Source organism: Salvelinus namaycush, chromosome 19 (assembly GCF_016432855.1).
Source record: "Salvelinus namaycush isolate Seneca chromosome 19, SaNama_1.0, whole genome shotgun sequence".
In the NCBI taxonomy this organism is placed as follows: domain Eukaryota; kingdom Metazoa; phylum Chordata; class Actinopteri; order Salmoniformes; family Salmonidae; genus Salvelinus; species Salvelinus namaycush.
In genome coordinates, this window is record NC_052325.1 from 23,653,701 (window position 1) to 23,680,648 (window position 26,948).

Genomic DNA, 26,948 nt, shown 5'->3' on the forward strand with positions numbered 1-26,948 from the left:
GTCTGTCTGTCTGTCTGTCTGTGTACTTTTATGTGCATGTTTGGGTGTCTTGGTCTGTTTGTCTGACTGTCTGTCTGGGTACTTTTATGTGCATGTTTGGGTGTCTTGGTCTGTTTGTCTGACTGTCTAGGTTTGGTTGGTTTTGTCTGGATAGTAGTTTGGTTCATAAGACAAAGCAGGTCACAAAATTATTGGTACAATGAGTGAATGGCAGATCTCAACTGAGGCCCAGCCACCATTGTCCATCCAGCCATTTTTTGCTGTAGAATGATCATCACATTTTGACTATTACAGTGAAGAGGTGGAGTGGTTGTGCCCCATTTTAAACTGGGGACAATATTGCCCCCCTACTGTTGTCATACCCTTACACCCCCCCACCCTGCCATAGAGAGATGGGGGGAGAGAGATAGGAGGAGAGGGTCTGTGTCTGTACCCCCACTCCTGCCATAGGGGGAGAGGGTCTGTGTCTGTACCCCTACTCCTGCCATAGGAGGAGAGGGTCTGTGTCTGTACCCCCACTCCTGCCATAGGGGGAGAGGATCTGTGTCTGTACCCCCACTCCTGCCATAGGGGGAGAGGGTCTGTGTCTGTACCCCCACTCCTGCCATAGGGAGAGAGGGTCTGTGTCTGTACCCCCACTCCTGCCATAGGGGGAGAGGGTCTGTGTCTGTACCCCCACTCCTGCCATAGGGGGAGAGGGTCTGTGTCTGTACCCCCACTCCTGCCATAGGGGGAGAGGGTCTGTGTCTGTACCCCCACTCCTGCCATAGGAGGAGAGGGTCTGTGTCTGTACCCCCACTCCTGCCATAGGGAGAGAGGGTCTGTGTCTGTACCCCCACTCCTGCCATAGGGGGAGAGGGTCTGTGTCTGTACCCCCTTCAAAGCTTCCACCAGGCTGGCCCACTGTCAGGGTGCTTAGACACTTCATTTTCTCTCTCTGTCTCTGTGTGTGTGTTCCAGGATCAACGCAACACTGAGATTTTAATTGGGGTGATGTCAGCAGGGATCGTGGTTTACAAGAACAGGGTACGAATCAACTGCTTTCCCTGGTGAGTGACAAACTGGAGGCGTTTGATTCTGATACAAGATGAGGCGATTTGTAAATCCGATAATTAATTTGATCGTTGCTGCAAGGGGATCGTTTGTGATCACACAGCGCGTCCACTTCGGGAGATTGTGTTAGAAATTCTAAATGCTTACTGTATGTGTGAGTAGGAAGAGGAAAGATGAGGATATGTATTTTTGAATGTATATATTTTTATTTATTTGACCTTTATTTAACTAGGCAAGTCAGTTAAGAACAAATTCTTATTTTCAATGACGGCCTAGGAACAGTGGGTTAACTGCCTTGTTCGGGGGCAGAACGACAGATTTTTACCTTGTCAGCTCTGGGATTCGATCTTGCAACCTTTACGGTTACTAGTCCAACACTCTAACCACTAGGCTACCTGCCGCCCCATATATCATTGAGTCTTCCAGGGTGCAGAATCATTCTGAGAAATGTTAAATATGATTCTTCTAAGCGCATCACATAACTGTTTTGCATATTCATCTGTACACTACAGATGATCATTCCTAGAATCTCAGAGCGGACTCGGAGCGGTTTAGGCTTTCATGTGGATTGTCTTTGAGGCCCAAAGCTTTAATTCTTAGAAATCTTTGATATTCAGCTGTGTTGGTGGGGCTACTGGAAGTGTGTGCCAGGGGTGGGATAGCACAGCCCAAATCCCCACCAGACGAGTAATAATCCAACACACACACTGACACACACACTTCCCCACCCCCCACTAGCTCCTCACAGCACACATCCCCATTCTTTTTCAAGCAGCCAGCTGCTTGCTGTAGCACAGGCAGCTCCGACGCTTTCCAGTCAGGCTAAATTTAGGGCTGCTGGCAGTGGCGCGTTTCACAACAGCTGTCCTCCACTGTCAAGCGAGAAGGCTCGCTCCTATTGACCACTCTCTCTGTTTGGCTTGCCTGCCAATACTATTAAAAGGTGATACACAACGTTACTCCTCTCAGAAAGCAGAGTGGTCCGGTATCTAAGAGAGATGTGTGAATTCTAGCCTCTCTCCCATTTATGTCCACAACGGGCTGACAAATTAGCTATCTTAGATGACACTGTCTTAGAGAGAGAGTGTGTGTGAATTTAAAATATATTTATCTGAGCTGTGAGTCATGTAGAAGGGCTGTAGGGGGAAGGGAGCGAAGAGGGGAGGGGGAAGGAAGAAAGGAGAGGGGGGATTAGTTTTGATGGGGAGACAGCTGCTCTCTGCAGCGAAGGCTCTGATTTGAGCCGTGAAGGAAGGAGACCCTCTGCAGTGACACACATTGTGACGCAATTTCTGTGTATTTCTCACTCACCCCTTTCAGGTTGAAGATTGTGAAAATATTGTTCAAGTGCAAACAGTTCTTCGTTCAGCTCAGGAGAGAAGTGGTAGGTATTCAAGCCGTCGTTTTCAATGTCCTTATTTTGATAATAAAATGTAAGGCGGGATCTACTAATCTAGCAGCAATGTGTTTTATACAGTAGGAATGATGACTTACCCAGCAGAAAACACAGCAGTGAACACAGCCACAGGTTCTGCCTCAGCTTGTGTAACTGTGCTTCCCTGTCATTAGTGTCCCCAAACCAGACCCAGTTCTCTGACTCTTCCTCAGGGAGGAAACTAGCTAGCACTGCTAATGGACCACCTACCACTGGTCCAGTCCCTCATCACTCCACAGGCACCATATCAATCTGAAACAACCTAGCTTAGACATGAACAACATTAACTGCCCCCTCACCCAGACCCAGCGTCCATATTTGTTTATTTGATGAACTGGTTTTCTGGCATAATCACCGGCCTGCTCCGCCGCTGACTGTCACTGAAATCTGAAAGAGCAACAGAGGGAGAGCCTCTTAAATGCTTTTTAATTATGAAGAATAGATAATGTATTTTGGATGTGGAGGTGGGAACGTGATCTGAAAATGAATTGAAAGTGCTGCAGGCTCCCTCTCCTACTTCCTCTGTTCCATGGAATCTCAGGAAAAGATCCCCAAAACAGCCCCATCAACCCCCCTCCCATCTCCCTCCCTGGTTTCATAATGGAGAAGGGGTTTTTCCAGAGCAGTTGTACTAAGAGCACTGCGGCCGTCGCCCAGCCTCCAGGGTGTCACTCAAACTGAATTATTCATGGATTGCATCCCAAATGTAACCCTAGTCCCCATTTAGTGCACTACTTTAGACCAGGGCTCTGATCAAAGTAGTGCCATGTATAGGGAACAGGGTTCCATTTGGGACGCAGACCCATGGACATATGGGTCATGTGCGCGCGGGTCACGGCACACGCTTTAAAAAGCAACAACGAACCAGGAAATTAATTTCCCTCCTTTTACATTTTCCTCCTGGAGTAGTAAGTTGTTCCTGCGAGCAATATATATTTTATTATATACTATACATATACTGTTCTTCAGATATACTACATATTCAATCCATATGCTGTCCACATTGTCTATACATCACTCATATATATATATATATATATACAGTGCATTCAGAACGTATTCATACCCCTTGACTTTTTCCACATTTTGTTACGTTACAGCCCTATCTGTAAATATATTTTAAAAAAAACATTTAAATATTCATAAATCTACACACAATATCCCATAATGAAAAGTGAAAACAGGTTTTTAGTACTTCTTAGTACTTCATACTTCTTACTTATTTCATTTAAGAATGATGGAGGCCAATGTGTTCTTGGGAACCTTCAATGCTGCAGAAATGTTTTGGTACCTTTCCCCAGATCTGTGCTTCGACACAATCCTGTCTCGGAAGTCTACGGACAATTCCTTCGACCTCATGGCTCGGTTTTTGTAGTGACATGCAGTGTCAACTGTGGGACCTTATATAAACAGGTGTGTGCCTTTCCAAATCATGTCCAATCAATTGAATTTACCAAAGGTGGACTTCAATCAAGTTGTAGGAACATCTCAAGGACGATCAATGGAAACAGGATACACCTGAGCTCAATTTCAAGTCTCATAGCAAAGGGTCTGAATACTTATGTAAATGTATATAGATACATTTTTTTTTAAATTAATTTTTTAATTAAAAAAATGTGCAAAACATTTTTACAAACCTGTTTTTGCTTTGTCATTATGGGGTATTGTGTGTAGATTGATGATGGAGAAAAGAAATGTAATACATTTTAGAATAAGGCTGTAACGTAGCAAAATGTGGATAAAGTCAAAAGTATGTGGACACCCCTTCAAATTACTGGATTTGGCTATTTCCGCCACATCCGTTGCGGACAGGTGTATAAAATCGAGCACACAGCCATGCAATCTCCATCGACAAACATTGCCTGTAAAATGTCCTTATTGAAGAGCTCAGTGACTTTCAACGTGGCACCGTCATAGGATGCCACCTTTCCAACATGTCAGTTTTTAAAAAATTGCTTCCTTGTTGGAGCTGCCCCGGGCCAACTGTAAGTGCTGTTATTGTGAAGTGGAAACGTCTAGGAGCAACAACGGCTCAGCCGCGAAGTGGTAGGCCACACAAGCTCACAGAACGGGACCACTGAAGCGCGTAGAAACATCTGTTCTCGGTTGCAACACTCACTACTGAATTCCAAACTGCCTCTGGAAGCAGTTCCAGCACAAAATGTGTTCGTCAGGAGCTTCATGAAGTGGGTTTCCATGGCTGAGCAGCTGCACACAAACCTAAGATCACCATGTGCAATGCCAAGCTGGAGTGGTGTAAAGCTCTCCGTCATGGAAACACGTTCTGTGGAGTGATGAATCACGCTTCACCATCTGGCAGTCTGACGGATGAATCTGGGTTTGACGGAAGCCAGGAGAACGCTACCTGCCCGAATGCATAGTGCCAACTGTAAAGTTTGGTGAAGGAATAATGGTCTGGGGCTGTTTTTCATGGTTTGGGCTAGGCCCCTTAGTTCCAATGAAGGGAAATCTTAAAGCTACAGCATACAATGACATTCTAGATGATTCTGTGCTTCCAACTTTGTGGAAACAGTTTGGGGAAGGCCCTTTCCTGTTCCAACATGAAAATGCCCCCATGCACAATGCAAGGTCCATACAGAAATGGTTTGTCGAGATCGGTGTCGAAGAACTTGAATGGCCTGCGCAGAGCCCTGACCTCAACCCCATCGAACACCTTTGGGATGAATTGGAACACCGACTGCGAGCCAGGCCTAATCGCCTAACATTATCTGACCTCTTGGTGAGGCGAGGGGAGCTTTAGTCTACTGTACATGATGATGGTGTTGGTCAGAGAACCTGCTCTTCCTTGACGACGTTTCAAGATGCTGAGAACCTGCTCTTCCTTGACGACGTTTCAAGATGCTGAGAACCTGCTCTTCCTTGACGACGTTTCAAGATGCTGGTGTGGACAGTCACAGCAAAGTTAACATTTATATTTTTTTAAAGACACTGAACCTTAACTGGTCTCTCTCTGTTTCTGTACAGTAGACTCACAGGCTATATGAGCAGACAGCTTACTAGAACATTATGCTATGGCTGTCTCTGTGAACATAATGACCCAAGTGGGAATGGGGACCACCATGTCTTCATGACGAGTGGCATGTTCCCACAGGAAACACTGTGGAGGCTGAGGGAGGGGTATGGGGATGTGGCATGTTCCCTCAGGAAACACTGTGGAGGTGGAGGGAGGGCTATGGGGATGTGGCATGTTCCCTCAGGAAACACTGTGGAGGCTGAGGGAGGGGTATGGGGATGTGGCATGTTCCCTCAGGAAACACCGTGGAGGCTGAGGGAGGGGTATGGGGATGTGGCATGTTCCCTCAGGAAACACCGTGGAGGCTGAGGGAGGGGTATGGGGATGTGGCATGTTCCCTCAGGAAACACTGTGGAGGCTGAGGGAGGGGTATGGGGATGTGGCATGTTCCCTCAGGAAACACCTTGGAGGCTGAGGGAGGGTTATGGGGATGTGGCATGTGCCCTCAGGAAACACTGTGGAGGCTGAGGGAGGGGGATGTGGCATGTGCCCTCAGGAAACACTGTGGAGGCTGAGGGAGGGGTATGGGGATGTGGCATGTTCCCTCAGGAAACACCTTGGAGGCTGAGGGAGGGTTATGGGGATGTGGCATGTGCCCTCAGGAAACACCGTGGAGGCTGAGGGAGGGTTATGGGGATGTGGCATGTGCCCTCAGGAAACACTGTGGAGGCTGAGGGAGGGGTATGGGGATGTGGCATGTGCCCTCAGGAAACACCGTGGAGGCTGAGGGAGGGGTATGGGGATGTGGCATGTTCCCTCAGGAAACACTGTGGAGGCTGAGGGAGGGGGATGTGGCATGTGCCCTCAGGAAACACCGTGGAGGCTGAGGGAGGGTTATGGGGATGTGGCATGTGCCCTCAGGAAACACCGTGGAGGCTGAGGGAGGGGGATGTGGCATGTTCCCTCAGGAAACACTGTGGAGGCTGAGGGAGGGGGATGTGGCATGTGCCCTCAGGAAACACCGTGGAGGCTGAGGCAGGGGTATGGGGATGTGGCATGTGCCCTCAGGAAACACTGTGGAGGCTGAGGCAGGGGTATGGGGATGTGGCATGTGCCCTCAGGAAACACCGTGGAGGCTGAGGGAGGGGTATGGGGATGTGGCATGTTCCCTCAGGAAACACCTTGGAGGCTGAGGCAGGGGTATGGGGATGTGGCATGTGCCCTCAGGAAACACCGTGGAGGCTGAGGGAAGGGTATGGGGATGTGGCATGTTCCCTCAGGAAACACCTTGGAGGCTGAGGGAGGGGTATGGGGATGTGGCATGTTCCCTCAGGAAACACCGTGGAGGCTGAGGGAGGGGTATGGGGATGTGGCATGTGCCCTCAGGAAACACCTTGGAGGCTGAGGCAGGGGTATGGGGATGTGGCATGTTCCCTCAGGAAACACTGTGGAGGCTGAGGGAGGGGTATGGGGATGTGGCATGTTCCCTCAGGAAACACCGTGGAGGCTGAGGGAGGGTTATGGGGATGTGGCATGTGCCCTCAGGAAACACCGTGGAGGCTGAGGGAGGGTTATGGGGATGTGGCATGTGCCCTCAGGAAACACTGTGGAGGCTGAGGGAGGGGTATGGGGATGTGGCATGTGCCCTCAGGAAACACTGTGGAGGCTGAGGGAGGGGTATGGGGATGTGGCATGTGCCCTCAGGAAACACCGTGGAGGCTGAGGGAGGGGTATGGGGATGTGGCATGTTCCCTCAGGAAACACCGTGGAGGCTGAGGGAGGGTTATGGGGATGTGGCATGTGCCCTCAGGAAACACCGTGGAGGCTGAGGGAGGGTTATGGGGATGTGGCATGTGCCCTCAGGAAACACCGTGGAGGCTGAGGCAGGGGTATGGGGATGTGGCATGTTCCCTCAGGAAACACTGTGGAGGCTGAGGGAGGGGTATGGGGATGTGGCATGTGCCCTCAGGAAACACCGTGGAGGCTGAGGGAGGGTTATGGGGATGTGGCATGTGCCCTCAGGAAACACCTTGGAGGCTGAGGGAGGGGTATGGGGATGTGGCATGTTCCCTCAGGAAACACCTTGGAGGCTGAGGGAGGGGTATGGGGATGTTGGGGCTGCAGATAGAGATGAACTGCCTGTCTCCTCGTCTCGTGCAACAAACCTACCGGATCATGGTGGCTAATCCAACACATTCTATTTCCCCATCTATGAACATGGCACTGTAGCCTTGTCTTGACATCTGTGACCATAGGACCAAGATTTGAACTCAACACCTCACTACTGCCTCTCCCCCAAATGCATAGTACACAGTACACAATAAAGCCTATGGATTAAAGGAATTGAATGATGTGTGGGAGGGTGGTCACATAACAGCAGCTCAGAATATATTGCGCTCAGTATAGAAACATGTCCTTTCTCATTATTGTTCTCACTCACTCTGTCATTCTCTCTCTCTCCCTCCCTCCTTTACATTCTCTGTCTCTCCCTCCCTCCCTCCTTTACTTTTTATCTCTCTCCCTCCCTCCTTCTACAGAATGAGACGAGGGAGACCTTGCTGGGGTTTAACATGGTGAGCTACAGAGCCTGTAAGAACCTATGGAAGACCTGTGTAGAGCATCACACCTTCTTCCGTCTGGACCGGCCCGTTCCCCCTCAGAAGAACTTCTTTGCCCACTATTTTACCCTGGGCTCCAAGTTTCGTTACTGGTAAGAGAAAATCCCCATTACCACAGGTGCATACACCAACCCATGCACACTATACCTGCAAGGCACAAAGCACTGCCACTGAAATGTCAACACAGGTCAAAAATGTTTGCGAGGTCACGGTGAGTGGCATCAACAGTCAGTGTTTGGGGAATTGCGTTAGTGGTTGCTTATTGTGCTCTCATCTTTGGGAAAAGTAGATGAATTATTAACGCAAACCCAAAACTGGGCTTGTTTTTCTTCAGTCCTTTCAAAACGCTTTTGGGGGAAAAGGAGTTATTCTATTATTCATATGGATTCACGTCTCAGATGGAGATTAGAAATAGTAGAAATAAAACAAACTGTTCATTGTTGAAGTACTTGAGCATTTGCTTTGAGCTGTGAAGGGGATGAGGGGTGGTAAGGGGGCGTTTCGTCCAGTGAGATATACAGTCTGGGTGAAACAGAGTTGGGAGATTGTCAATGCATTTTTTTAAGCTCCAGTTGGGATGTGAGGTGCAGCACAGCAGTTTGTAAGATGTGGCTGAGTGTTACTAAAATGATGGTTTGGATGTTTGAACGTGTTCTATGCAGCGGGAGGACCGAGGTGCAGTCGGTGCAGTATGGCAAAGAGAAGGGGATCAAGAACAGGGTGTTTGCCAGGTAATGCAACACAACACTACTGTATATGTACAGTGTCTATAGAATATCTACACCTCCCTTGAATTTCTGTACATTTTATTGTTACAAATTGGGATTAAAATTCATTAATTGTATTTTTTTTGTCAACGATCTACACATTTTAAAGATGAATGAAAAGCAAAACACTAGTATTCCTTGATTAGATAAGTATTCACGCCCCTGAGTAAATACATGTTAGAAACACCTTTGGCAGCAATTACAGATGTGAGTGTACTTGGATACGTCTCTAAGAGCTTTGCACACCTGGATTGTGCAATATTTGCCAATTTTTTCCCCAAACAATTCTTTATGCTTTGTCAAGGTGTTGGGGATCTTGACATAGATTTTCAAGCAGATTTATGTCAAAACTGTAACTTGAACATTCACCGTCTTCTTGGTATGTAACTCCAGTGTAGATGTGGTTATTGTCCTGCCGAAAGATGAACTTGTCTCCAAGTGTCTGCTGGAAAGCAGACTGAACCATGTTTTTCTCTAGGATTTTGCCTGTGCTTAGCACCATCCCACATTTTTTCGTCCTGAAAAACTCCCCAGTCTTTGCCGATGACAAGCATACCCATACCATGATGCAGCCACCACCATGCTTGAAAATAAGTAGAGTGGTACTCAGTGATGTGTTGTGGTGGATTCGCCCCAAACATAAGGCTTTGCATTTAGGCCATTTTTGATGCAGTATTACTTTAGTGCCTTGTTGCATACACATGCATGTTTTGGAATATTCTGTATATTTGTGTTCTCCTTTTCACTCTGTCATTTAGGTCATTATTGTGGAGTCACTACAATGTTGATCCATCCTCAGTTTTCTCCCATCACAGCCATTGAACTCTGTACATGTTTTAAAATCACCAATGGCCTCAAGGTGACAACCCTAAGCAGTTTCCTTCCTGTCCTGCCGCTCAGATCAGAAAGACAACTGCATCTTTGATGTGTCTGGATGGTTTAATACATAATCCACAGCATGATTATTAACTTGACCATGCGTAAAGATATATTCAATGTCTGATTTGTTATTGTAACCCATTTACCAATCACTACCCTTCTTTTTGATGGTCTTTAGTTGAATCAATGCTTGAAATTCAATAATTGACTGATGGACCTTACAGATGTATGTATGGGGGGCAGATGGAAAGGGTAGTCAATCAAAAATCATGTTAATCCCTATTATTTCACACAGAGTGAGTCTATATAACTTAGTGTGTGATTTATTAAGCCACATTTTACTTCTGAACTAATTTATGCTTGCCTAAACGAAAGGGGTGAATACTTACGCAATGGCTATTTTAGTTATTACATGTTTTATTAATATTTAGAATGCTCTTTTCACGTTAACATTATGGAGTATTTTGTGTAGCTCAATGACAAAAAAATTAAATTTGATCTGTTTCAATCCCACTTTGTAATGCAACAAAATGTGAAAAAAGTTAAAGGGGATGTCGAATGTGTATAGGCACTATATTTATGATTTATGCATGTATCTCTGCTATTAAGTCCTCTATCAAAAGAAGTACGACAGCTCTAAATATCTGTTAATGCCCAGAGAATTAGTAATGTTGATGGGCCAATCATCACATCCTGGAGGTGCTGTAGGATGAATTAGTGATGTTGATGGGCCAATCATCACATCCTGGAGGTGCTGTAGGATGAATTAGTAATGTTGATGGGCCAATCATCACATCCTGGAGGTGCTGTAGGATGAATTAGTGATATTGATGGGCCAATCATCACATCCTGGAGGTGCTGTAGGATGAATTAGTAATGTTGATGGGCCAATCATCACATCCTAGTCTCAAGGATTCTATCTTTATCACTGAGTTGTGTTTCAGTCATTTACATCTGGGCTTTAGACTGGAGTGTTTCACCACTCTAACTGGGTCTGACATGGCGCCCTATTCCCTATATAGTGCATTACTTTCCACCTGAGCCCTATCCGGACCCTGGTCAAAGGTAGTGCACTATATAAGGAATAGGGTGCATTTTCAGACACACCCTCTGTCTTCCTTATCACAAAGTCAGCAGTATCACATCCTCATTGGCTCTGTCATGTGACTGATTATATTTCCTGTTTGAGTAGGTCTCCCAGTAAGCCCATGGCCAGGAAGTTGATGTGCGGGACAGACTGGGAGGCGGTGAGCAGGAACAGCCTATCAGACGAGAGGCTGGAGACCCAGAGCCTGCCCACACGCTCCCCACCCGGTACCCCTAACCAGTGAGTACCTGGCTGTCACTCCTTATATACCCTGTCCTAATATAACGCCCATGCCTCCGAGTGGGAGACACGCTGTGAGGGAGTCCCAGTTCCAATAACATCAGAAATGGAAGTCACACTGTTCATAGCATGGGCAAAACAAAAGGAACTCTACACATTCAAATGTATCACAGAAGCTGGGTAAAACATAATAGAATCAAACAAACAATGGAAGTCTTCAAACAGTGTGGAATACCGTACATTCATTTGCTTTGATTCCACACACTCTCATCCTAACCACCATGTTGCGTGTGTGTGTGCAGCCGGAACTCGTTGTTCGTAGAGGAGGGGACGCGGATGCGCCCGTTGTCGGTTGGGCACCTGGTGGACCACATAATCCACGCCTCGCCTAGTCTCCCCGTCTTCTCCAATCACAAATCAGCGTCCTCCACCCAGGCCAACTCTATCAGTCTGGACTCCAGCCCGTAAGTCTGCTGCCACACACACACACACACACACACACACACACACACACACACACACACACACACACACACACACACACCAATCGCAAGTCAGCCTCATCCACTCACCCCAACTCCATCAGTCTGGACCTCTAGTGGACACTGGACACACTGTAGTAGTCAGGAAGATGAGAGGTGTGGTGGTTATCAGTGGCCCTGTTGACATGACTGTACTGATCTGACCAGGAACAACTGGGGCACCTAGTTGTAGCCCAGTACGAGATACTAGGCCTACATTAAAACAATATGCACCAAGGGACTGCTCTAAGCAAGACTGACAATCTAATGGAAGTTGTCTCTGACCAGCTCTTCCCTCTCTGCAAAACACCACCATAGCTGTTAATGAGGGTGAAAGTTGGTGACTGTGACTATATTCCACTGTTAAAGTCTCCACTAAAGCCACTGTCTAAAAATCAATGGAAGCCACATTTGAATTGGACATGACAGTACCAGTGCCATGGTGTCTGCTCCGACTTCTGAAACGGCTGCTTTTTAAAAGTTATCCTTTTTAACGGTTGGCTTGTGTGTCTGTGGCTTGCAATTACAGTTCACACCCTTTCCCAAATGTCATTTAATGGGCTTAAATGGAAACAGAGCCTTTGAACGCGGGCTATAAAAAGTGTTTACAGCTCTGGGGGCATGGAGGGGGTTCGGCAGGGCTGGGATGGAGCAAGGTGGGGGGTGGTAGACACATAAAAATGAGGCCTGTCTGACTCAGCGCAGTATACCCGTCCTAGGTCAAACTTCCCCGGCCCGTGGCTGTAGTCTACTGCACTGGTAGTCCACTGATATCTGAGAGTAGCCTAACAGTAGAGCCTAACCCAGCATGACGTGTGAGAGTGACCTAACCCCTGGTGACTCTACTTTAGCAGTGTGACATGTGAGAGTGACTTAACCCCTGGTGGCCCTACTGTAGCAGCGTGACGTGTGAGAGTGACCTAACCTCTGGTGACTACTGTAGCAGTGTGAGAGTGACCTAACCCCTGGTGACTCTACTGTAGCAGCGTGACATGTGAGAGTGACCTAACCCCTGGTGACTCTACTGTAGCAGCGTGACGTGTGAGAGTGACCTAACCCCTGGTGACTCTACTGTAGCAGCGTGACATGTGAGAGTGACCTAACCCCTGGTGACTCTACTGTAGCAGCGTGACGTGTGAGAGTGACCTAACCTCTGGTGACTACTGTAGCAGTGTGAGAGTGACCTAACCCCTGGTGACTCTACTGTAGCAGCGTGACGTGTGAGAGTGACCTAACCCCTGGTGACTCTACTGTAGCAGCGTGACATGTGAGAGTGACCTAACCCCTGGTGACTCTACTGTAGCAGCGTGACGTGTGAGAGTGACCTAACCTCTGGTGACTACTGTAGCAGTGTGAGAGTGACCTAACCCCTGGTGACTCTACTGTAGCAGCGTGACGTGTGAGAGTGACCTAACCCCTGGTGACTCTACTGTAGCAGCGTGACGTGTGAGAGTGACCTAACCCCTGGTGACTTTACTGTAGCAGCATGACGTTTGAGAGTGACCTAACCCCTGGACTACTAGTGTTGAGTTGCCCTGCTGAGTAAGGCTATGTTCAGCCCTCTCCTTGTCCCACCCCCCTGTTTTCCCTCTGCTCTACATCCTAACCTCAACCTCCAGACAACCCTGTACTCCAGTTCTTTTGGCTGTTATGTTCTTTGAGATGCCTTTCAGAGTTCCGTTAACTGTTTATTATTAGGCTAGATTGGGTAAGAGCCTCTACAACAACTGGTTTGTTATGTTAAAGCAGGAAGGGTATTTATCTGCTCTGCAGAAGTGTTATCTTACCAAGAACTGTGTCGCAAGCACTAGTACAGATACCGCATCTCTAATGGGAATAGAGGGAGGAGTTCAGAGTTCCCTCACTTCCCAATTTAACATTTTAGTCATTTAGCAGACGTTCTCATCCAGATCGACTTACAGTAGTGAGTTCATACATATTCATACTTAACCTATGCATATACACAGAGGCACACCCACACTCGGCCTATATACTTTCCCTCCCTCTTTCGCTCTCATTTCACTCCTCTATTCACACACACAAACATATACACACACACACACACACAAACACACACACACACACACACACACACACACACACACACACACACACACACACACACACACACACAAACACACGGACAAACGCACGGACAAACGCATACACACACGCTTGCACGCACCCACATTCTGTGCCAAGCCATTTGCTCTTCTCTTCACTGATCCAGAAGATGACATAACCACCTGCTCACTCTTCCTGGGATCTCAACATCGCCCTCTCTCTCCCCATCTCTCTTTTTCCTCTCTGTCTCTCTCCCTGTCTGTCTCTCTCCCCATCTCTCTTTTTCCTGTCTCTGTCTCTCTCTGTCTCAAAAAGAAACATCAATACAACAGTATTCGCTGTCACAGCATTACTTCAGTAAGATGAGGTTTTAAGCAGTGGCAACCAAGGCAACCAGGTCATATGATACCTCCCTTCTACAACCTGATCTGTGAACCAGGAAAACATCCCATTACACTGTCACGTTAGAGGCTGCTGACCCCAGCCTGACCTTTAAAGAACTAAGTTAAGGTTGACCGTTCCGTTCCCTGACTTCAATCAGTTGGGGGGAGAAGGACAGCAACTGTATTTATGTCTTACTGTCTTGATGTAATGAGATAAATACAGACAAATACTCTGTGTATGTCCCCGTGGTCAGTGTCAGTGAGCAGTAGTCCCTTCCCCCCTTCCCTCTCTCAGCCATGTGGCTGAAGTCCTTGTGGTATCTGTTTATTTTGAGAGAGAGGCCTGTCTGTCCCTCCTGCAGTGTCACCACTCCCTCCCAACCAGTGTCTCCTGTGTTGTGACACCAGCCTGGCATACAGGACGCCAAACAAAGACAATGTGCTGTGACTGTTCCTGACTGGCCTCTAGTCCCCCTGGGCCTCCTGGGATTTATGTGGTTGAGTGACTGGGATGGTTAGGTACACTGTACACAACACACACCCACTGTGACTGGGATTGTTAGATAGTTACACACTACAACACACACACACAGTCTCTCTCTGTGTGGAGGATGTGCTGTAGGAGCTCAACTATTGGCCAATGGCCACGAGCAACTGGAGTTTCTACTTATCCAAAAGCTCTGATTGGCTGAATGGCTTACTGAGCTCTTGTTAGCTCTGTTGTATTTTAGGAAATGGAACGTGCCTTATCTTGAAAAAATATCAAGGACTTAAAAGGGACTGGCTGACAGACAGACTGAAGGTACTCTACCATGAGCTAACGCTGTCTGTGTCTCTCTCCAGCTCCCCAGAGACAGTAGATGGTCTGCCCCCGGCCCTGCCTCCAAAACAGTCCAGGAAGAACCTGAGCCAGATCATCCAGGACCACTCCCAGCAGAGTCTCCTTGACAACCACATCAACGAGATGTACGATGTCCCCATGGCAACCGACAAGACCACGGTAAGTCTGCCCTGACTCAATCTACCACTGTTTTCATTTTGTTTCATAATGAATTTATTCAGCTGAACCTAAATGACTTAGAACTAGGGCCAGGGTCATGGTTTTTCTGACCTTGTGACCTCTGAAGAACTGTGGGTCCTTCAGAGGCTCTGTAGGCTGTCAGGAGCTTATGTCCTTTCCAGTGTAGACATGTATTAACACATCCCTATGTCTTTCTCTACAGTTGAACGGTGTTGTCCCTCACGACAATCTGGTCCTGGTCAAGATGAGGCCAGACGACAACAGACGATTTGGCTTCAACGTCAAGGTGAGACCTCTGCCTAGTGCCTACAGTAGTGCTTTGTAGGGCCGCAGGTAACCTAGCGATTAGAGCGTTGGGCCAGTAACCGAAAGGTCGCTGGTTCAAATACTCGAGCCGACAAGGTGAAGAATCTATCGATGTGCCCTAATTTGCTCCAGGTGCGCTGTTCTACACATTTCACTGCACCTATCATGTGTGTGTGACAATGAAACATCTTTATTATTATATCATTTTTTAATGTATAATGCTATGAAATAACAATGCCCAGAGGGTAGTCACCTAACCCTACTGCTCCTAATCCTGAGACTTAACCAAGAACTGCTGGTGATATGATCAGATTGTTTAGCCCTCTCCATTGCCTTGGTTTTAGGGTGGAGCTGATCAGAAGGTGCCCGTCATCGTGTCTCGTGTGGCCCCTGGGACATCGGTATGTTAGAACATTAACCAACACCCCATACACTCTGGCTCCTGAGTGGTGCAGCGGTCTAAGTCATCTCAGTGCTTGAGGCGACACTACAGACCCTGGTTCGATTCTAGGCTGTATCACAGCCGGTCGTGATTGGGAGTCCGGGTTAGGGTTTGGACGGGGTAGGCCGTCATTGTAAATAAGAATTTGTTCTTAACTGACTTGCCTAGTTAAATAAAGGTAAAATGAAAATAAAATGTAAAAAACATTTACAGTACACATACTCATGTTCTTCCTCTCTCAGATACTCAGAAACACGCTCACACTTTCCCTATCACTTCTGCCCTCACACTCACAATGTCTCTACCCCTCATCTCACTCTCTCTCGCTATTTCTCTCTCCATCTTTCCCTTCTATCTGTCTCTCTTTCCCTCCCAATGTCTTGTTCCCTCTCACGCTCTCTCATTGGAACACGCACATACTCACACACTGTATGAAACGTTCCATTGTTTGGAACAGTAGACTCACACTTGTAGGACTGTCTGTCAATGTAAATTGCGTTGACCTGGTCTGATTTGACATCACCCAGTAATCAAATCAGATTTGATTGGTTGCATACACATATTTAGCAGATGTTAATTGCAGGTTAGCGAAATTCTTGTGTTCCTAGCTCCAACAGTGCAGTAATATCTAACAGTAAATTAAAAAAGTAGAAGAATGGAATTAAAAAATATGTAAATATTACGACGAGCAATATAGGAGTCCGGAGTATAAATATATGTGATGGGATGTATAGTCATTATGGACAGTATATGGATAGAATATGTAAATGTGTGTGTGTGTGTGTGTGTGTGTGTGTGTGTGTGTGTGTGTGTGTGTGTGTGTGTGTGTGTGTGTGTGTGTGTGTGTGTGTGTGTGTGTGTGTGTGTGTGTGTGTGTATAAACATATATACACATAGATATATATGTGTGTGTGTGTATATATACAAATTTCTTGTTAACAAACTATAGTTTTGGCAAGTCGGTTGGTGATTTTTCCAACAATTGTTTACAGACCGATTATTTCACTTATAATTCACTGTATCACAATTCCAGTGGGTCAGAAGTTTACATACACTAAGTTGACTGTGCCTTTTAAACAGCTTGGAAAATTCCAGAAAATGATGTCATGGCTTTAGAAGCTTCTGATAGGCTAATTGACATCATTTGAGTCAATTGGAGGGGTACCTGTGGATGTATTTCAAGGCCAACCTTCAAACTCAGTGCCTCTTTGCTTGACATCATGGGAAAATCAAAAGTAATCAGCCAAGACCTCAGAAAGAAAATTGTAGACCTCCACAAGTCTGGTTCATCCTTGGGAGCAATTTCCAAACGCCTGAAGTACCACGTTCATCTGTACAAACAATAGTGCGCAAGTATAAACACCATGGGATCACGCAGCCGTCATACCGCTCAGGAAGGAGATGAGTTCTGTCTCCTAGAGATGAACGTACTTTGGTGCAAAAAGTGCAAAACACTTCACAAAATAGATGGCATCGTGAGGAAGGAAAACTATGTGGATATATTGAAGTAACATCTCAAGACATCAGTCAGGAAGTTAAAGCTTTGTCGCAAATGGGTCTTCCAAATGGACAATGACCCCAAGCATACTTCCAAAGATGTGGCAAAATGGCTTAAGGACGACAAAGTCAAGGTATTAGGAGTGGCCATCACAAAACCCTGACCTCAATCCCATAGAAAATTTGTGGGCAAAGCTGAAAAAGCATGTGCGAGCAAGGAGGCCCACAAACCTGACTCAGTTTTACCAACTCTGTCAGGAGGAATGGGCCAAAATTCACCCAACTTATTGTGGGAAGCTTGTGGAAGGCTACCCGAAATGTTTGACCCAAGTTAAACAATTTAAAGGCAGTGCTACCAAATACTAATTGACTGTATGTAAACTTCTGACCCACTGGGAATGTGATGAAATAAATAAATGCTGAAATAAATAATTCTCTCTACTATTTTTCTGACATTTCACATTCTTAAAATAAAGTGGTGATCCTAACTGACCTAAGACAGGGACTTTTTACTAGGATTAAATGTCAGGAATTGTGAAAAACTGAGTTTAAATGTATTTGGCTAAGGTGTATGTAAACTTCCGACGTCAACTGTGTGTGTATATATATATATATATGATAGAATGGTATATGTACAGCAATAGTTAAGATAGGCCTTGACTAGAATACAGTACATACATATGAAGTGGGTGAAACAGTATGTAGACATGATTAAAGTGACCAGTGTTCCATGTCTATGTACATAGGCAGCAGCCTCTAAGGTGAAGGGTTGAGTAACCGGGTGGTAAGCGCATAGTGACAGTGACTAAATTTCAGGGCAGGGTACTGGGCGGGGCCGGGTAGTGGTGACTATTCAACAGTCTGATGGCCTTGAGATAGAAGCTGTTTAGAAGAGAGATAGAAGTCTCTCGGTCCCAGCTTTGATGCACCTGTACTGACCTCGCCTTCTGGATGGTAGCGGGGTGAACAGGCCATGTCTTGCGTGGCTGAGTTTCTTGATGATAGTTTTGGCCTTCCTATTACACCGGGTGCTGAAGATGTCGTGGAGGGCCCTCTGGAGAGCCCTGCGGTTGCTAACCGCGCAGGTGCCGTACCAGGCAGTGATACAGCCCTCGATGTTGGTAATCAGGCCTACCACTGTTGTCGTCTGAAAACTTTATGAGTTGAAGACGTGTGTGCCCATGCGGTCATGGGTGAACAGGGAGTACAGGAGGGGGCTGAGCACGCACCCTTGTGGGGCCCTTGCGTTGAGGATCAGCGTAGTGGAGGTGTTGTGTTGCCTACCTTCACCACCTGGGGGGCTGCCCGTCAGAAAGTCCAGGACCCAGTTGCACAGGGTTGGGTTCAGACCCACAGCAGACTTCCTCGGAAGCGGCTGTGGCCTGTGTCTGCGGCAGTGTGATTTCCTTGACGCGGGCGAAGGTGTTTTAGCTTGTCCGGTAGCAAGGCGGACAAGCTAATATACCTGGCTGGTTTTCCCTTTTATAATCTGTGATTGTCTGGAGTCCCTGCCATACGTCTTGTGTGAGTCGTTGAATTGCGATTCCACTTTGTCTCTGTATTGACGTTTTGCCAGTTTGATAACCTTACGGAGGGCATAACCGGATCTGTTTGTACTCAACCATATTCCCAGCGAAATTGCCGTGGTTAAATGGGGTGATTTACGCTTTCAGTTTTGCGCTTATGCTGCAATCTATCGCCATTTTCTGGTTTGGACAGGTTTTAATCATCACGGTAGGAACAACATCCCCTATCCACTTCGGTGTATACAGCAATGTCATTCTCAGAGGCAACCCGGAACATATATCAGTCAGCGTGATCAAAACAATCTTGAAGCATGGATTCCGATTGGTCAGACCATCATTGAACAGACCTTACCACAGGTACTTACTGTTTGAGTTTCTGCCTATAGAAAGGGAGGAGCAGAATGGAGGCGTGATCTGATTGGCCGAAGAGAGGGCGTTGTAGCCGTCCCGGAAGGGAGAGTAGTAATGGTCGAGAGTTTTTGATGCGCAAGTAGCGCAGGCAATGTGTTGGTAAAACTTTGGTAGCGTATTCCTCAGATTTGCTTTATTAAATTACCCAGCTAGAATAAATGTGGCCTCAGGATATGCGGTTTCCAGTTTGCACAAAGTCCAGTGTAGTTCCTTGAGAGCCGTTGTGGTATCTGCTTGAGTAGAAAGTAGAATATACATGGCTGTGACAATGACCGAAGGTAATTCTCTTGAGAGGAAATGAGTGTGAGGTATTCTAGATCAAGTGAACAAAAGTAGCAGTCCTTTCACGGCTCAACTAAAAAGGCTTCAGGATGTTACTCTGATGTTGATTTAGTCAAAGACAATGAACAGCAATTAGTTCTCTTTGTTGTCATTTAACACAAGCTATCGCTACAGGGCCCATATTCACAAAGAGTTGATATAGGATCAGTTTTGCCTTTGGATCATAATAAATAAGATTATATGGACGGAGAAAACCTGATCCTAGAACAGCACTCTTGCTCTGAGAAACTTTATTATATTACAGGCCCAGTGTTCTAGTCTGTTCTTCCCAGTATACCACTTTAACCACTTGACTCAACTGTGTTCTGATTGCGTTCTCCTCCAACCCTCTACAGGCTGACCTGTGTGTCCCTCGTCTGAACGAAGGTGACCAGGTGGTTCTGATCAACGGTCGAGACATCTCGGAGCACACTCACGACCAGGTGGTCATGTTCATCAAGGCCAGCTGTGAGAGCCACTCAGGAGAGCTCATCTTATTGGTCAGGCCCAATGGTGAGGAGAGGGTTCTGATTGGTGACTAAGTAATCTCCTTGGGTTTACTACATTTAACATTTATGTCATTTAGCAGATGTTCTTATCCAGAGGTACTTACAGTAAGTAGTAATTGCATACTTTTCCCGTACTGGTCCCCCGTGGGAATCGAACCCACAACCCTGGCGTTGCAAGCGCCATGCTCTACCAACTGAGCTACACAGGACCACTATTAAAATGTGCAGTTAAAACAGGCCAAATCATTACGATACAGGTAGAAGAACAAGTGACATCAAATATAGCAGGCTATTGTTCTCAAGACACTATTCTAACTAACTGTGTTACTTCCTTCCCTGTCTCTCCAGCCATCTATGACATGGTGGAGGAGAAGCAGGAGACTGAGCCAGACTTCCAGTACATCCCAGAGAAGTGTCCCCAGGACCCCAGTCAGCTGGACCAGGACGCCTGGAGGGACTCCATGAACACCCTGAAGGAGGGTCTGGTCAGCGGGGAAGTACTAGCCCAGTTTGATGTGAGTCAGTCCTCACCTCATCTACAAATTTAAAGCTTTCATGAGCAATACTATCACGTCTATTCCTCCCAATTTTCTTGTGATTTTTTTGTTGTACCTCGAGTCATGTGGGTCTTGTTAATTTTTTTTTTTTTTTTTCTGAGGTGACTGGAAATGTGGCGAGAGCAATAGCTCCCCCTAGTTTGTGCACTATTGTTTTCACCTCATTGAGGTCACAAAGGAGGTTACCACTTTCTGGAGGGAAATGTTGCCCAGGACTGGTGTTACACAAGTTCTACAGTATCAGCTTTATTGCTGTGATTTACTGTGCCCTCTAAGTGCAGGGTGATGCCCCTCACAGAGACCCCCATAACTTCTAGGTTATGGCACATAAGACAACTACTATAACACCTGTTACTGTGTGAGGAATAATCGCCAAGTAGTTTACTTTATTTATTTAATATATATTTTTATCCCCAATTTCCATCTTGTCTGTTCACTACAACTCCCCAACGGGCTCGGGAGGCGAAGGTCGAGTCATGCATCCTCCGAAAAACAAGGCCCGCCAAACCGCGCTTCTTATCACCAGCCCGCTTAACCTCCGCACCAATGTGTCGGAGGAAACAGAGTTTAACTGACAACCGAGGTCAGCCTGCAGGCGCCCGGCCCACCACAAGGAGTTGCTAGAGTGCGATGAGCCAAGTAAAGCCCCCCCGGCCAAACCCTCCCCTAACCCGGACGACACTGGGCCAATGGGACTCCCGATCACGGCTGGTTGTGACACAGCCTGGGATCAAACCCGGGTCCTTAGTGACGCCTTAAAACGCTGCGCCGCTTGGGAGGCCGCAAATAGTTTACTTAAAAACAAAGGTATAATACTTTGATGCATCGGCCACTCTTTGAATGTGGTGAGAAGCACCAGTGTTATCATTTCCGCATTCCGATAACTTCCTGCCTTTCATCAGGCACACTTAAGAGCTTCCTGTTTCTCTACCTTGTGTTATTAGACTAGAAGAATGTGCTAAAGTGTGAGGGCAAAGGAAACATGCACACATACAGACCGAACATACCGGTATGCACTGAGAAAATGTTTTCCGTTCATGTGTGGGTTTATACAAATATTTGTGTTTTGGTCTTAATCCGCTACTGCACTTCACATACAATGTATGTATGCCCCTTTTAAAGATTAGTAGCATCTTTTGAATTCCACACACAGCAGGTGGAAGCAGCTTAAGGAAAGACGTGGGCCTTTTCAGACATAGAAGGCATTCTGATTCTGAACATTCAGACATAGAAGGCATTCTGATTCTGAACATTCAGACATAGAAGGCATTCTGATTGTGAACATTCAGACATAGCAGGCGTTCTGATTGTGAACATTCAGACATAGCAGGCGTTCTGATTGTGAACATTCAGACATAGCAGGCGTTCTGATTGTGAACATTCAGACATAGCAGGCGTTCTGATTGTGAACATTCAGACATAGCAGACGTTCTGATTGTGAACATTCAGACATAGCAGGCGTTCTGATTGTGAACATTCAGACATAGCAGGCGTTCTGATTGTGAACATTCAGACATAGCAGGCGTTCTGATTGTGAACATTCAGACATAGCAGGCGTTCTGATTGTGAACATTCAGACATAGCAGACGTTCTGATTGTGAACATTCAGACATAGCAGGCGTTCTGATTGTGAACATTCAGACATAGCAGGCGTTCTGATTCTGAACATTCAGACATAGCAGGCGTTCTGATTGTGAACATTCAGACATAGCAGGCGTTCTGATTGTGAACATTCAGACATAGCAGGCGTTCTGATTGTGAACATTCAGACATAGCAGGCGTTCTGATTGTGAACGTTCAGACATAGCAGGCGTTCTGATTGTGAACGTTCAGACATAGCAGGCGTTCTGATTGTGAACGTTCAGACATAGCAGACGTTCTGATTGTGAACATTCAGACATAGCAGACGTTCTGATTGTGAACATTCAGACATAGCAGGCGTTCTGATTGTGAACATTCAGACATAGCAGGCGTTCTGATTCTGAACATTCAGACATAGCAGGCGTTCTGATTGTGAACATTCAGACATAGCAGGCGTTCTGATTGTGAACGTTCAGACATAGCAGACGTTCTGATTGTGAACGTTCAGACATAGCAGACGTTCTGATTGTGAACGTTCAGACATAGCAGACGTTCTGATTGTGAACGTTCAGACATAGCAGACGTTCTGATTGTGAACGTTCAGACATAGCAGGCGGTCTGATTGTGAACGTTCAGACATAGCAGGCGTTCTGATTGTGAACGTTCAGACATAGCAGACGTTCTGATTGTGAACGTTCAGACATAGCAGACGTTCTGATTGTGAACGTTCAGACATAGCAGGCGGTCTGATTGTGAACGTTCAGACATAGCAGGCGTTCTGATTGTGAACGTTCAGACATAGCAGACGTTCTGATTGTGAACGTTCAGACATAGCAGACGTTCTGATTGTGAACGTTCAGACATAGCAGGCGGTCTGATTGTGAACGTTCAGACATAGCAGGCGTTCTGATTCTGAACATTCAGACATAGCAGGCGTTCTGATTGTGAACGTTCAGACATAGCAGGCGTTCTGATTGTGAACGTTCAGACATAGCAGGCGTTCTGATTGTGAACGTTCAGACATAGCAGGCGTTCTGATTGTGAACGTTCAGACATAGCAGGCGTTCTGATTGTGAACGTTCAGACATAGCAGGCGTTCTGAATGTGAACGTTCAGACATAGCAGACGTTCTGATTGTGAACGTTCAGACATAGCAGGCGTTCTGAATGTGAACGTTCAGACATAGCAGGCGTTCTGATTGTGAACGTTCAGACACAGCAGGCGTTCTGATTGTGAACGTTCAGACATAGCAGACGTTCTGATTCTGAACATTCAGACATAGCAGACGTTCTGATTCTGAACATTCAGACATAGCAGACGTTCTGATTCTGAACGTTCAGACATAGCAGGCGTTCTGATTGTGAACGTTCAGACATAGCAGGCGTTCTGATTGTGAACGTTCAGACACAGCAGGCGTTCTGATTGTGAACGTTCAGACACAGCAGGCGTTCTGATTGTGAACGTTCAGACACAGCAGGCGTTCTGATTGTGAACGTTCAGACACAGCAGGCGTTCTGATTGTGAACGTTCAGACATAGCAGGCGTTCTGATTCTGAACATTCAGACATAGCAGGCGTTCTGATTGTGAACGTTCAGACACAGCAGGCGTTCTGATTGTGAACGTTCAGACATAGCAGGCGTTCTGATTGTGAACGTTCAGACATAGCAGGCGTTCTGATTGTGAACGTTCAGACATAGCAGGCGTTCTGATTGTGAACGTTCAGACATAGCAGGCGTTCTGATTGTGAACGTTCAGACATAGCAGACGTTCTGATTGTGAACGTTCAGACACAGCAGGCGTTCTGAATGTGAACGTTCAGACATAGCAGGCGTTCTGATTGTGAACATTCAGACATAGCAGGCGTTCTGATTGTGAACATTCAGACACAGCAGGCGTTCTGATTGTGAACATTCAGACATAGCAGACGTTCTGATTCTGAACATTCAGACATAGCAGGCGTTCTGATTCTGAACATTCAGACATAGCAGGCGTTCTGATTCTGAACATTCAGACATAGCAGGCGTTCTGATTGTGAACATTCAGACATAGCAGGCGTTCTGATTGTGAACATTCAGACATAGCAGGCATTCTCCGTCTGTACATTTCATTTTTGATGCTTTGCTGAAATATCATGGTTCCTTGCTCCACATTTCTAAATGTATTGAGGCTGTTAAAGAACGAGGTGCTTGTGTAGAGTTAAAGTAAGATTTGAGATTTCCAGTCAAGGTTTTTTTTTCTCCTAAAGCTTTTATTATTTTCTCACAGCAACTTTACCGGAAAAGTCCTGGAATGACAATGTTGTGTGCCAAATTACCTCAAAACATTTCCAAAAACCGCTACAGAGACATCTCACCCTGTGAGTATCACATCACACTACAGTCTCCTACACACAGTTGTCTTCACTTTCTTAGTCTGTGTTAACCCACCATTTCACACACCTCTCCTCATTTCTCTCCCCTGTCTCTCCTTCTCTTTCGTTTTTAGATGATGCCACACGGGTCATTCTGAAAAGTACAGATGACTACATCAATGCAAATTACATCAACGTGAGTTGCTCTAACCTCCTCCCTCATCACATATGCTGTTCGCCTCAGTCCACCCACACTACCATGGACTCTTTGTTCAGCAGGCCTAAAATAGGCCTCTGTCGGCCAAGATGGAGGTGTAGTCTCCACTCCAAGGACTGGAAATGGACACATGCTCACATGCCCACACACTGTTGATCGTTAACAGCCCTACACACAGGTCTTATTCTCCTCCCTGTACTCTAGATGGAGATCCCAGCGTCCAGCCTGATCAACCGGTACATTGCGTGCCAGGGCCCGCTGCCCAACACGTGCCCAGACTTCTGGCAGATGACCTGGGAGCAGAGCTCCTCCATGGTGGTCATGCTCACCACCCAGGTGGAGAGGGGACGGGTATGTACAGTAAGGTTAGACATGTACTGTATCCTCTCTGGGCCTCCAGGGAAAGGAGACAGGAGTTTTTCCTGAACAATGTAACCTAAGAAGGAAAAACTCCAGGCCCTAGTCATACACTCAATATAAACAGGAGTTTTTCTGGAGTAAAGAAACATTTCATTGATCCTGTTTTTTCTATCATGATGCCATACTAATCTGTGTCTGAGGCCTTATGTTGTTGCTCTGTGCCAACAGGTAAAGTGTCATCAGTACTGGCCCAACCCTGACAGCACTGCCACGTACGGCCGCTTCCAGCTGGCCTGTCTCACTGAGGAGGGTAATTCTGCCTTCCTGGTCCGAGACATGACCCTTACACACCTCGAGGTACATGACGCTCACCAGTCACTGTTGTGTTTCCCAATGGCCAGTGCTAATGCAATGACAACTATTTGGAAGTCAAAGTAAACTTAGCGAAATGGTGGATCACAGCTAAAACCGCTTCAAAGCGTTACGAACACAGCATTGGAACTATCGCTTTAAGCATTTAAAAGAGTTGCCATGGTGACTTGTGTGGGCTGTTCTTTTTTGGCCTCATGCGGTGCACGTACGGTGGATCATCATGTTGCCATGGGGACCAGCAGCTACAGCCATGAGGCTTCCAGTATTAGGGTGCAGCCTGTGTGTATTACCATAGCGACACTGATAGATGATGTTGAAAGGGCAAACAAACATCCCATAATAGCTTTGATTAACCGTGCTGGTCTGGCTGTGCTCCACCATTGTCAGTGAGGTGTCGTGGTGTGTCGTGGTGGGGAATGTTAATAAAGGGGGGTGCAGAGCAGACAGTCCTTTTTTCCCCCTGTTGTCATAGCGACATTGCACTGACTGTACTGTTATGTTGTCATGGTGACAGAGCGAGGAGGTCCGGGAGTTGACCCAGATCCAGTACGTGGCCTGGCCGGACCATGGCGTCCCAGATGACTCCATGGACTTCCTGGACTTTGTCAGCCTGGTGCGAAGCAAACGAGCCGGCAAGGATGAGCCCATGGTGGTCCACTGCAGGTAGGGAACATAATGCATGACACACATCCTTGGATGTATAGCAAGAAATGGTCTATGTTTTCACTAAACAACTCATCACAGGATCCCTCGATCTGACCTCAGCCCTAGTGGCTCAACTACAGAGGCTACTCCTCTCCCTATTTGTGGAACTGTCTGAATGTTCTACTGGACTCCTACACACTGCTGTAGTACACAGCCCAGTGGAACTGTCTGAATGTTCTACTAGACTCCTACACACTGCTGTAGTACACAGCCCAGTGGAACTGTCTGAATGTTCTACTAGACTCCTACACACTGCTGTAGTACACAGCCCAGTGGAACTGTCTGAATGTTCTACTAGACTCCTACACACTGCTGTAGTACACAGCCCAGTGGAACTGTCTGAATGTTCTACTAGACTCCTACACACTGCTGTAGTACACAGCCCAGTGGAACTGTCTGAATGTTCTACTAGACTCCTACACACTGCTGTAGTACACAGCCCAGTGGAACTGTCTGAATGTTCTACTAGACTCCTACACACTGCTGTAGTACACAGCCCAGTGGAACTGTCTGAATGTTCTACTAGACTCCTACACACTGCTGTAGTACACAGCCCAGTGGAACTGTCTGAATGTTCTACTAGACTCCTACACACTGCTGTAGTACACAGCCCAGTGGAACTGTCTGAATGTTCTACTAGACTCCTACACACTGCTGTAGTACACAGCCCAGCAGCCCAGAACACTCCAGATAGAACACCTACACACCTTTTTAGAAATCCACGTCTCAGGCAGATAACTTGGCTAAAGTA

The 26,948-nt window shown here is 46.6% G+C and overlaps 1 protein-coding gene across 1 annotated transcript in view; it reads left to right on the forward strand.

The window, feature by feature from the left end:
- Positions 1 to 26,948, forward strand: part of LOC120064248 (tyrosine-protein phosphatase non-receptor type 4-like) — a 103,723-nt gene that overhangs the window by 70,147 nt on the left and 6,628 nt on the right. Inside the window, exons 10-25 of the mRNA XM_039014683.1 lie at positions 961 to 1,049; positions 2,374 to 2,437; positions 8,000 to 8,172; positions 8,743 to 8,811; positions 10,919 to 11,053; positions 11,356 to 11,517; positions 14,865 to 15,021; positions 15,245 to 15,328; positions 15,693 to 15,749; positions 19,902 to 20,058; positions 20,403 to 20,569; positions 24,459 to 24,549; positions 24,678 to 24,739; positions 24,965 to 25,111; positions 25,349 to 25,477; positions 26,007 to 26,155. Coding sequence (XP_038870611.1) covers positions 961 to 1,049; positions 2,374 to 2,437; positions 8,000 to 8,172; positions 8,743 to 8,811; positions 10,919 to 11,053; positions 11,356 to 11,517; positions 14,865 to 15,021; positions 15,245 to 15,328; positions 15,693 to 15,749; positions 19,902 to 20,058; positions 20,403 to 20,569; positions 24,459 to 24,549; positions 24,678 to 24,739; positions 24,965 to 25,111; positions 25,349 to 25,477; positions 26,007 to 26,155 — 1,892 coding nt within the window. The remainder of the gene's footprint in view (positions 1 to 960; positions 1,050 to 2,373; positions 2,438 to 7,999; positions 8,173 to 8,742; positions 8,812 to 10,918; positions 11,054 to 11,355; positions 11,518 to 14,864; positions 15,022 to 15,244; positions 15,329 to 15,692; positions 15,750 to 19,901; positions 20,059 to 20,402; positions 20,570 to 24,458; positions 24,550 to 24,677; positions 24,740 to 24,964; positions 25,112 to 25,348; positions 25,478 to 26,006; positions 26,156 to 26,948) is intronic.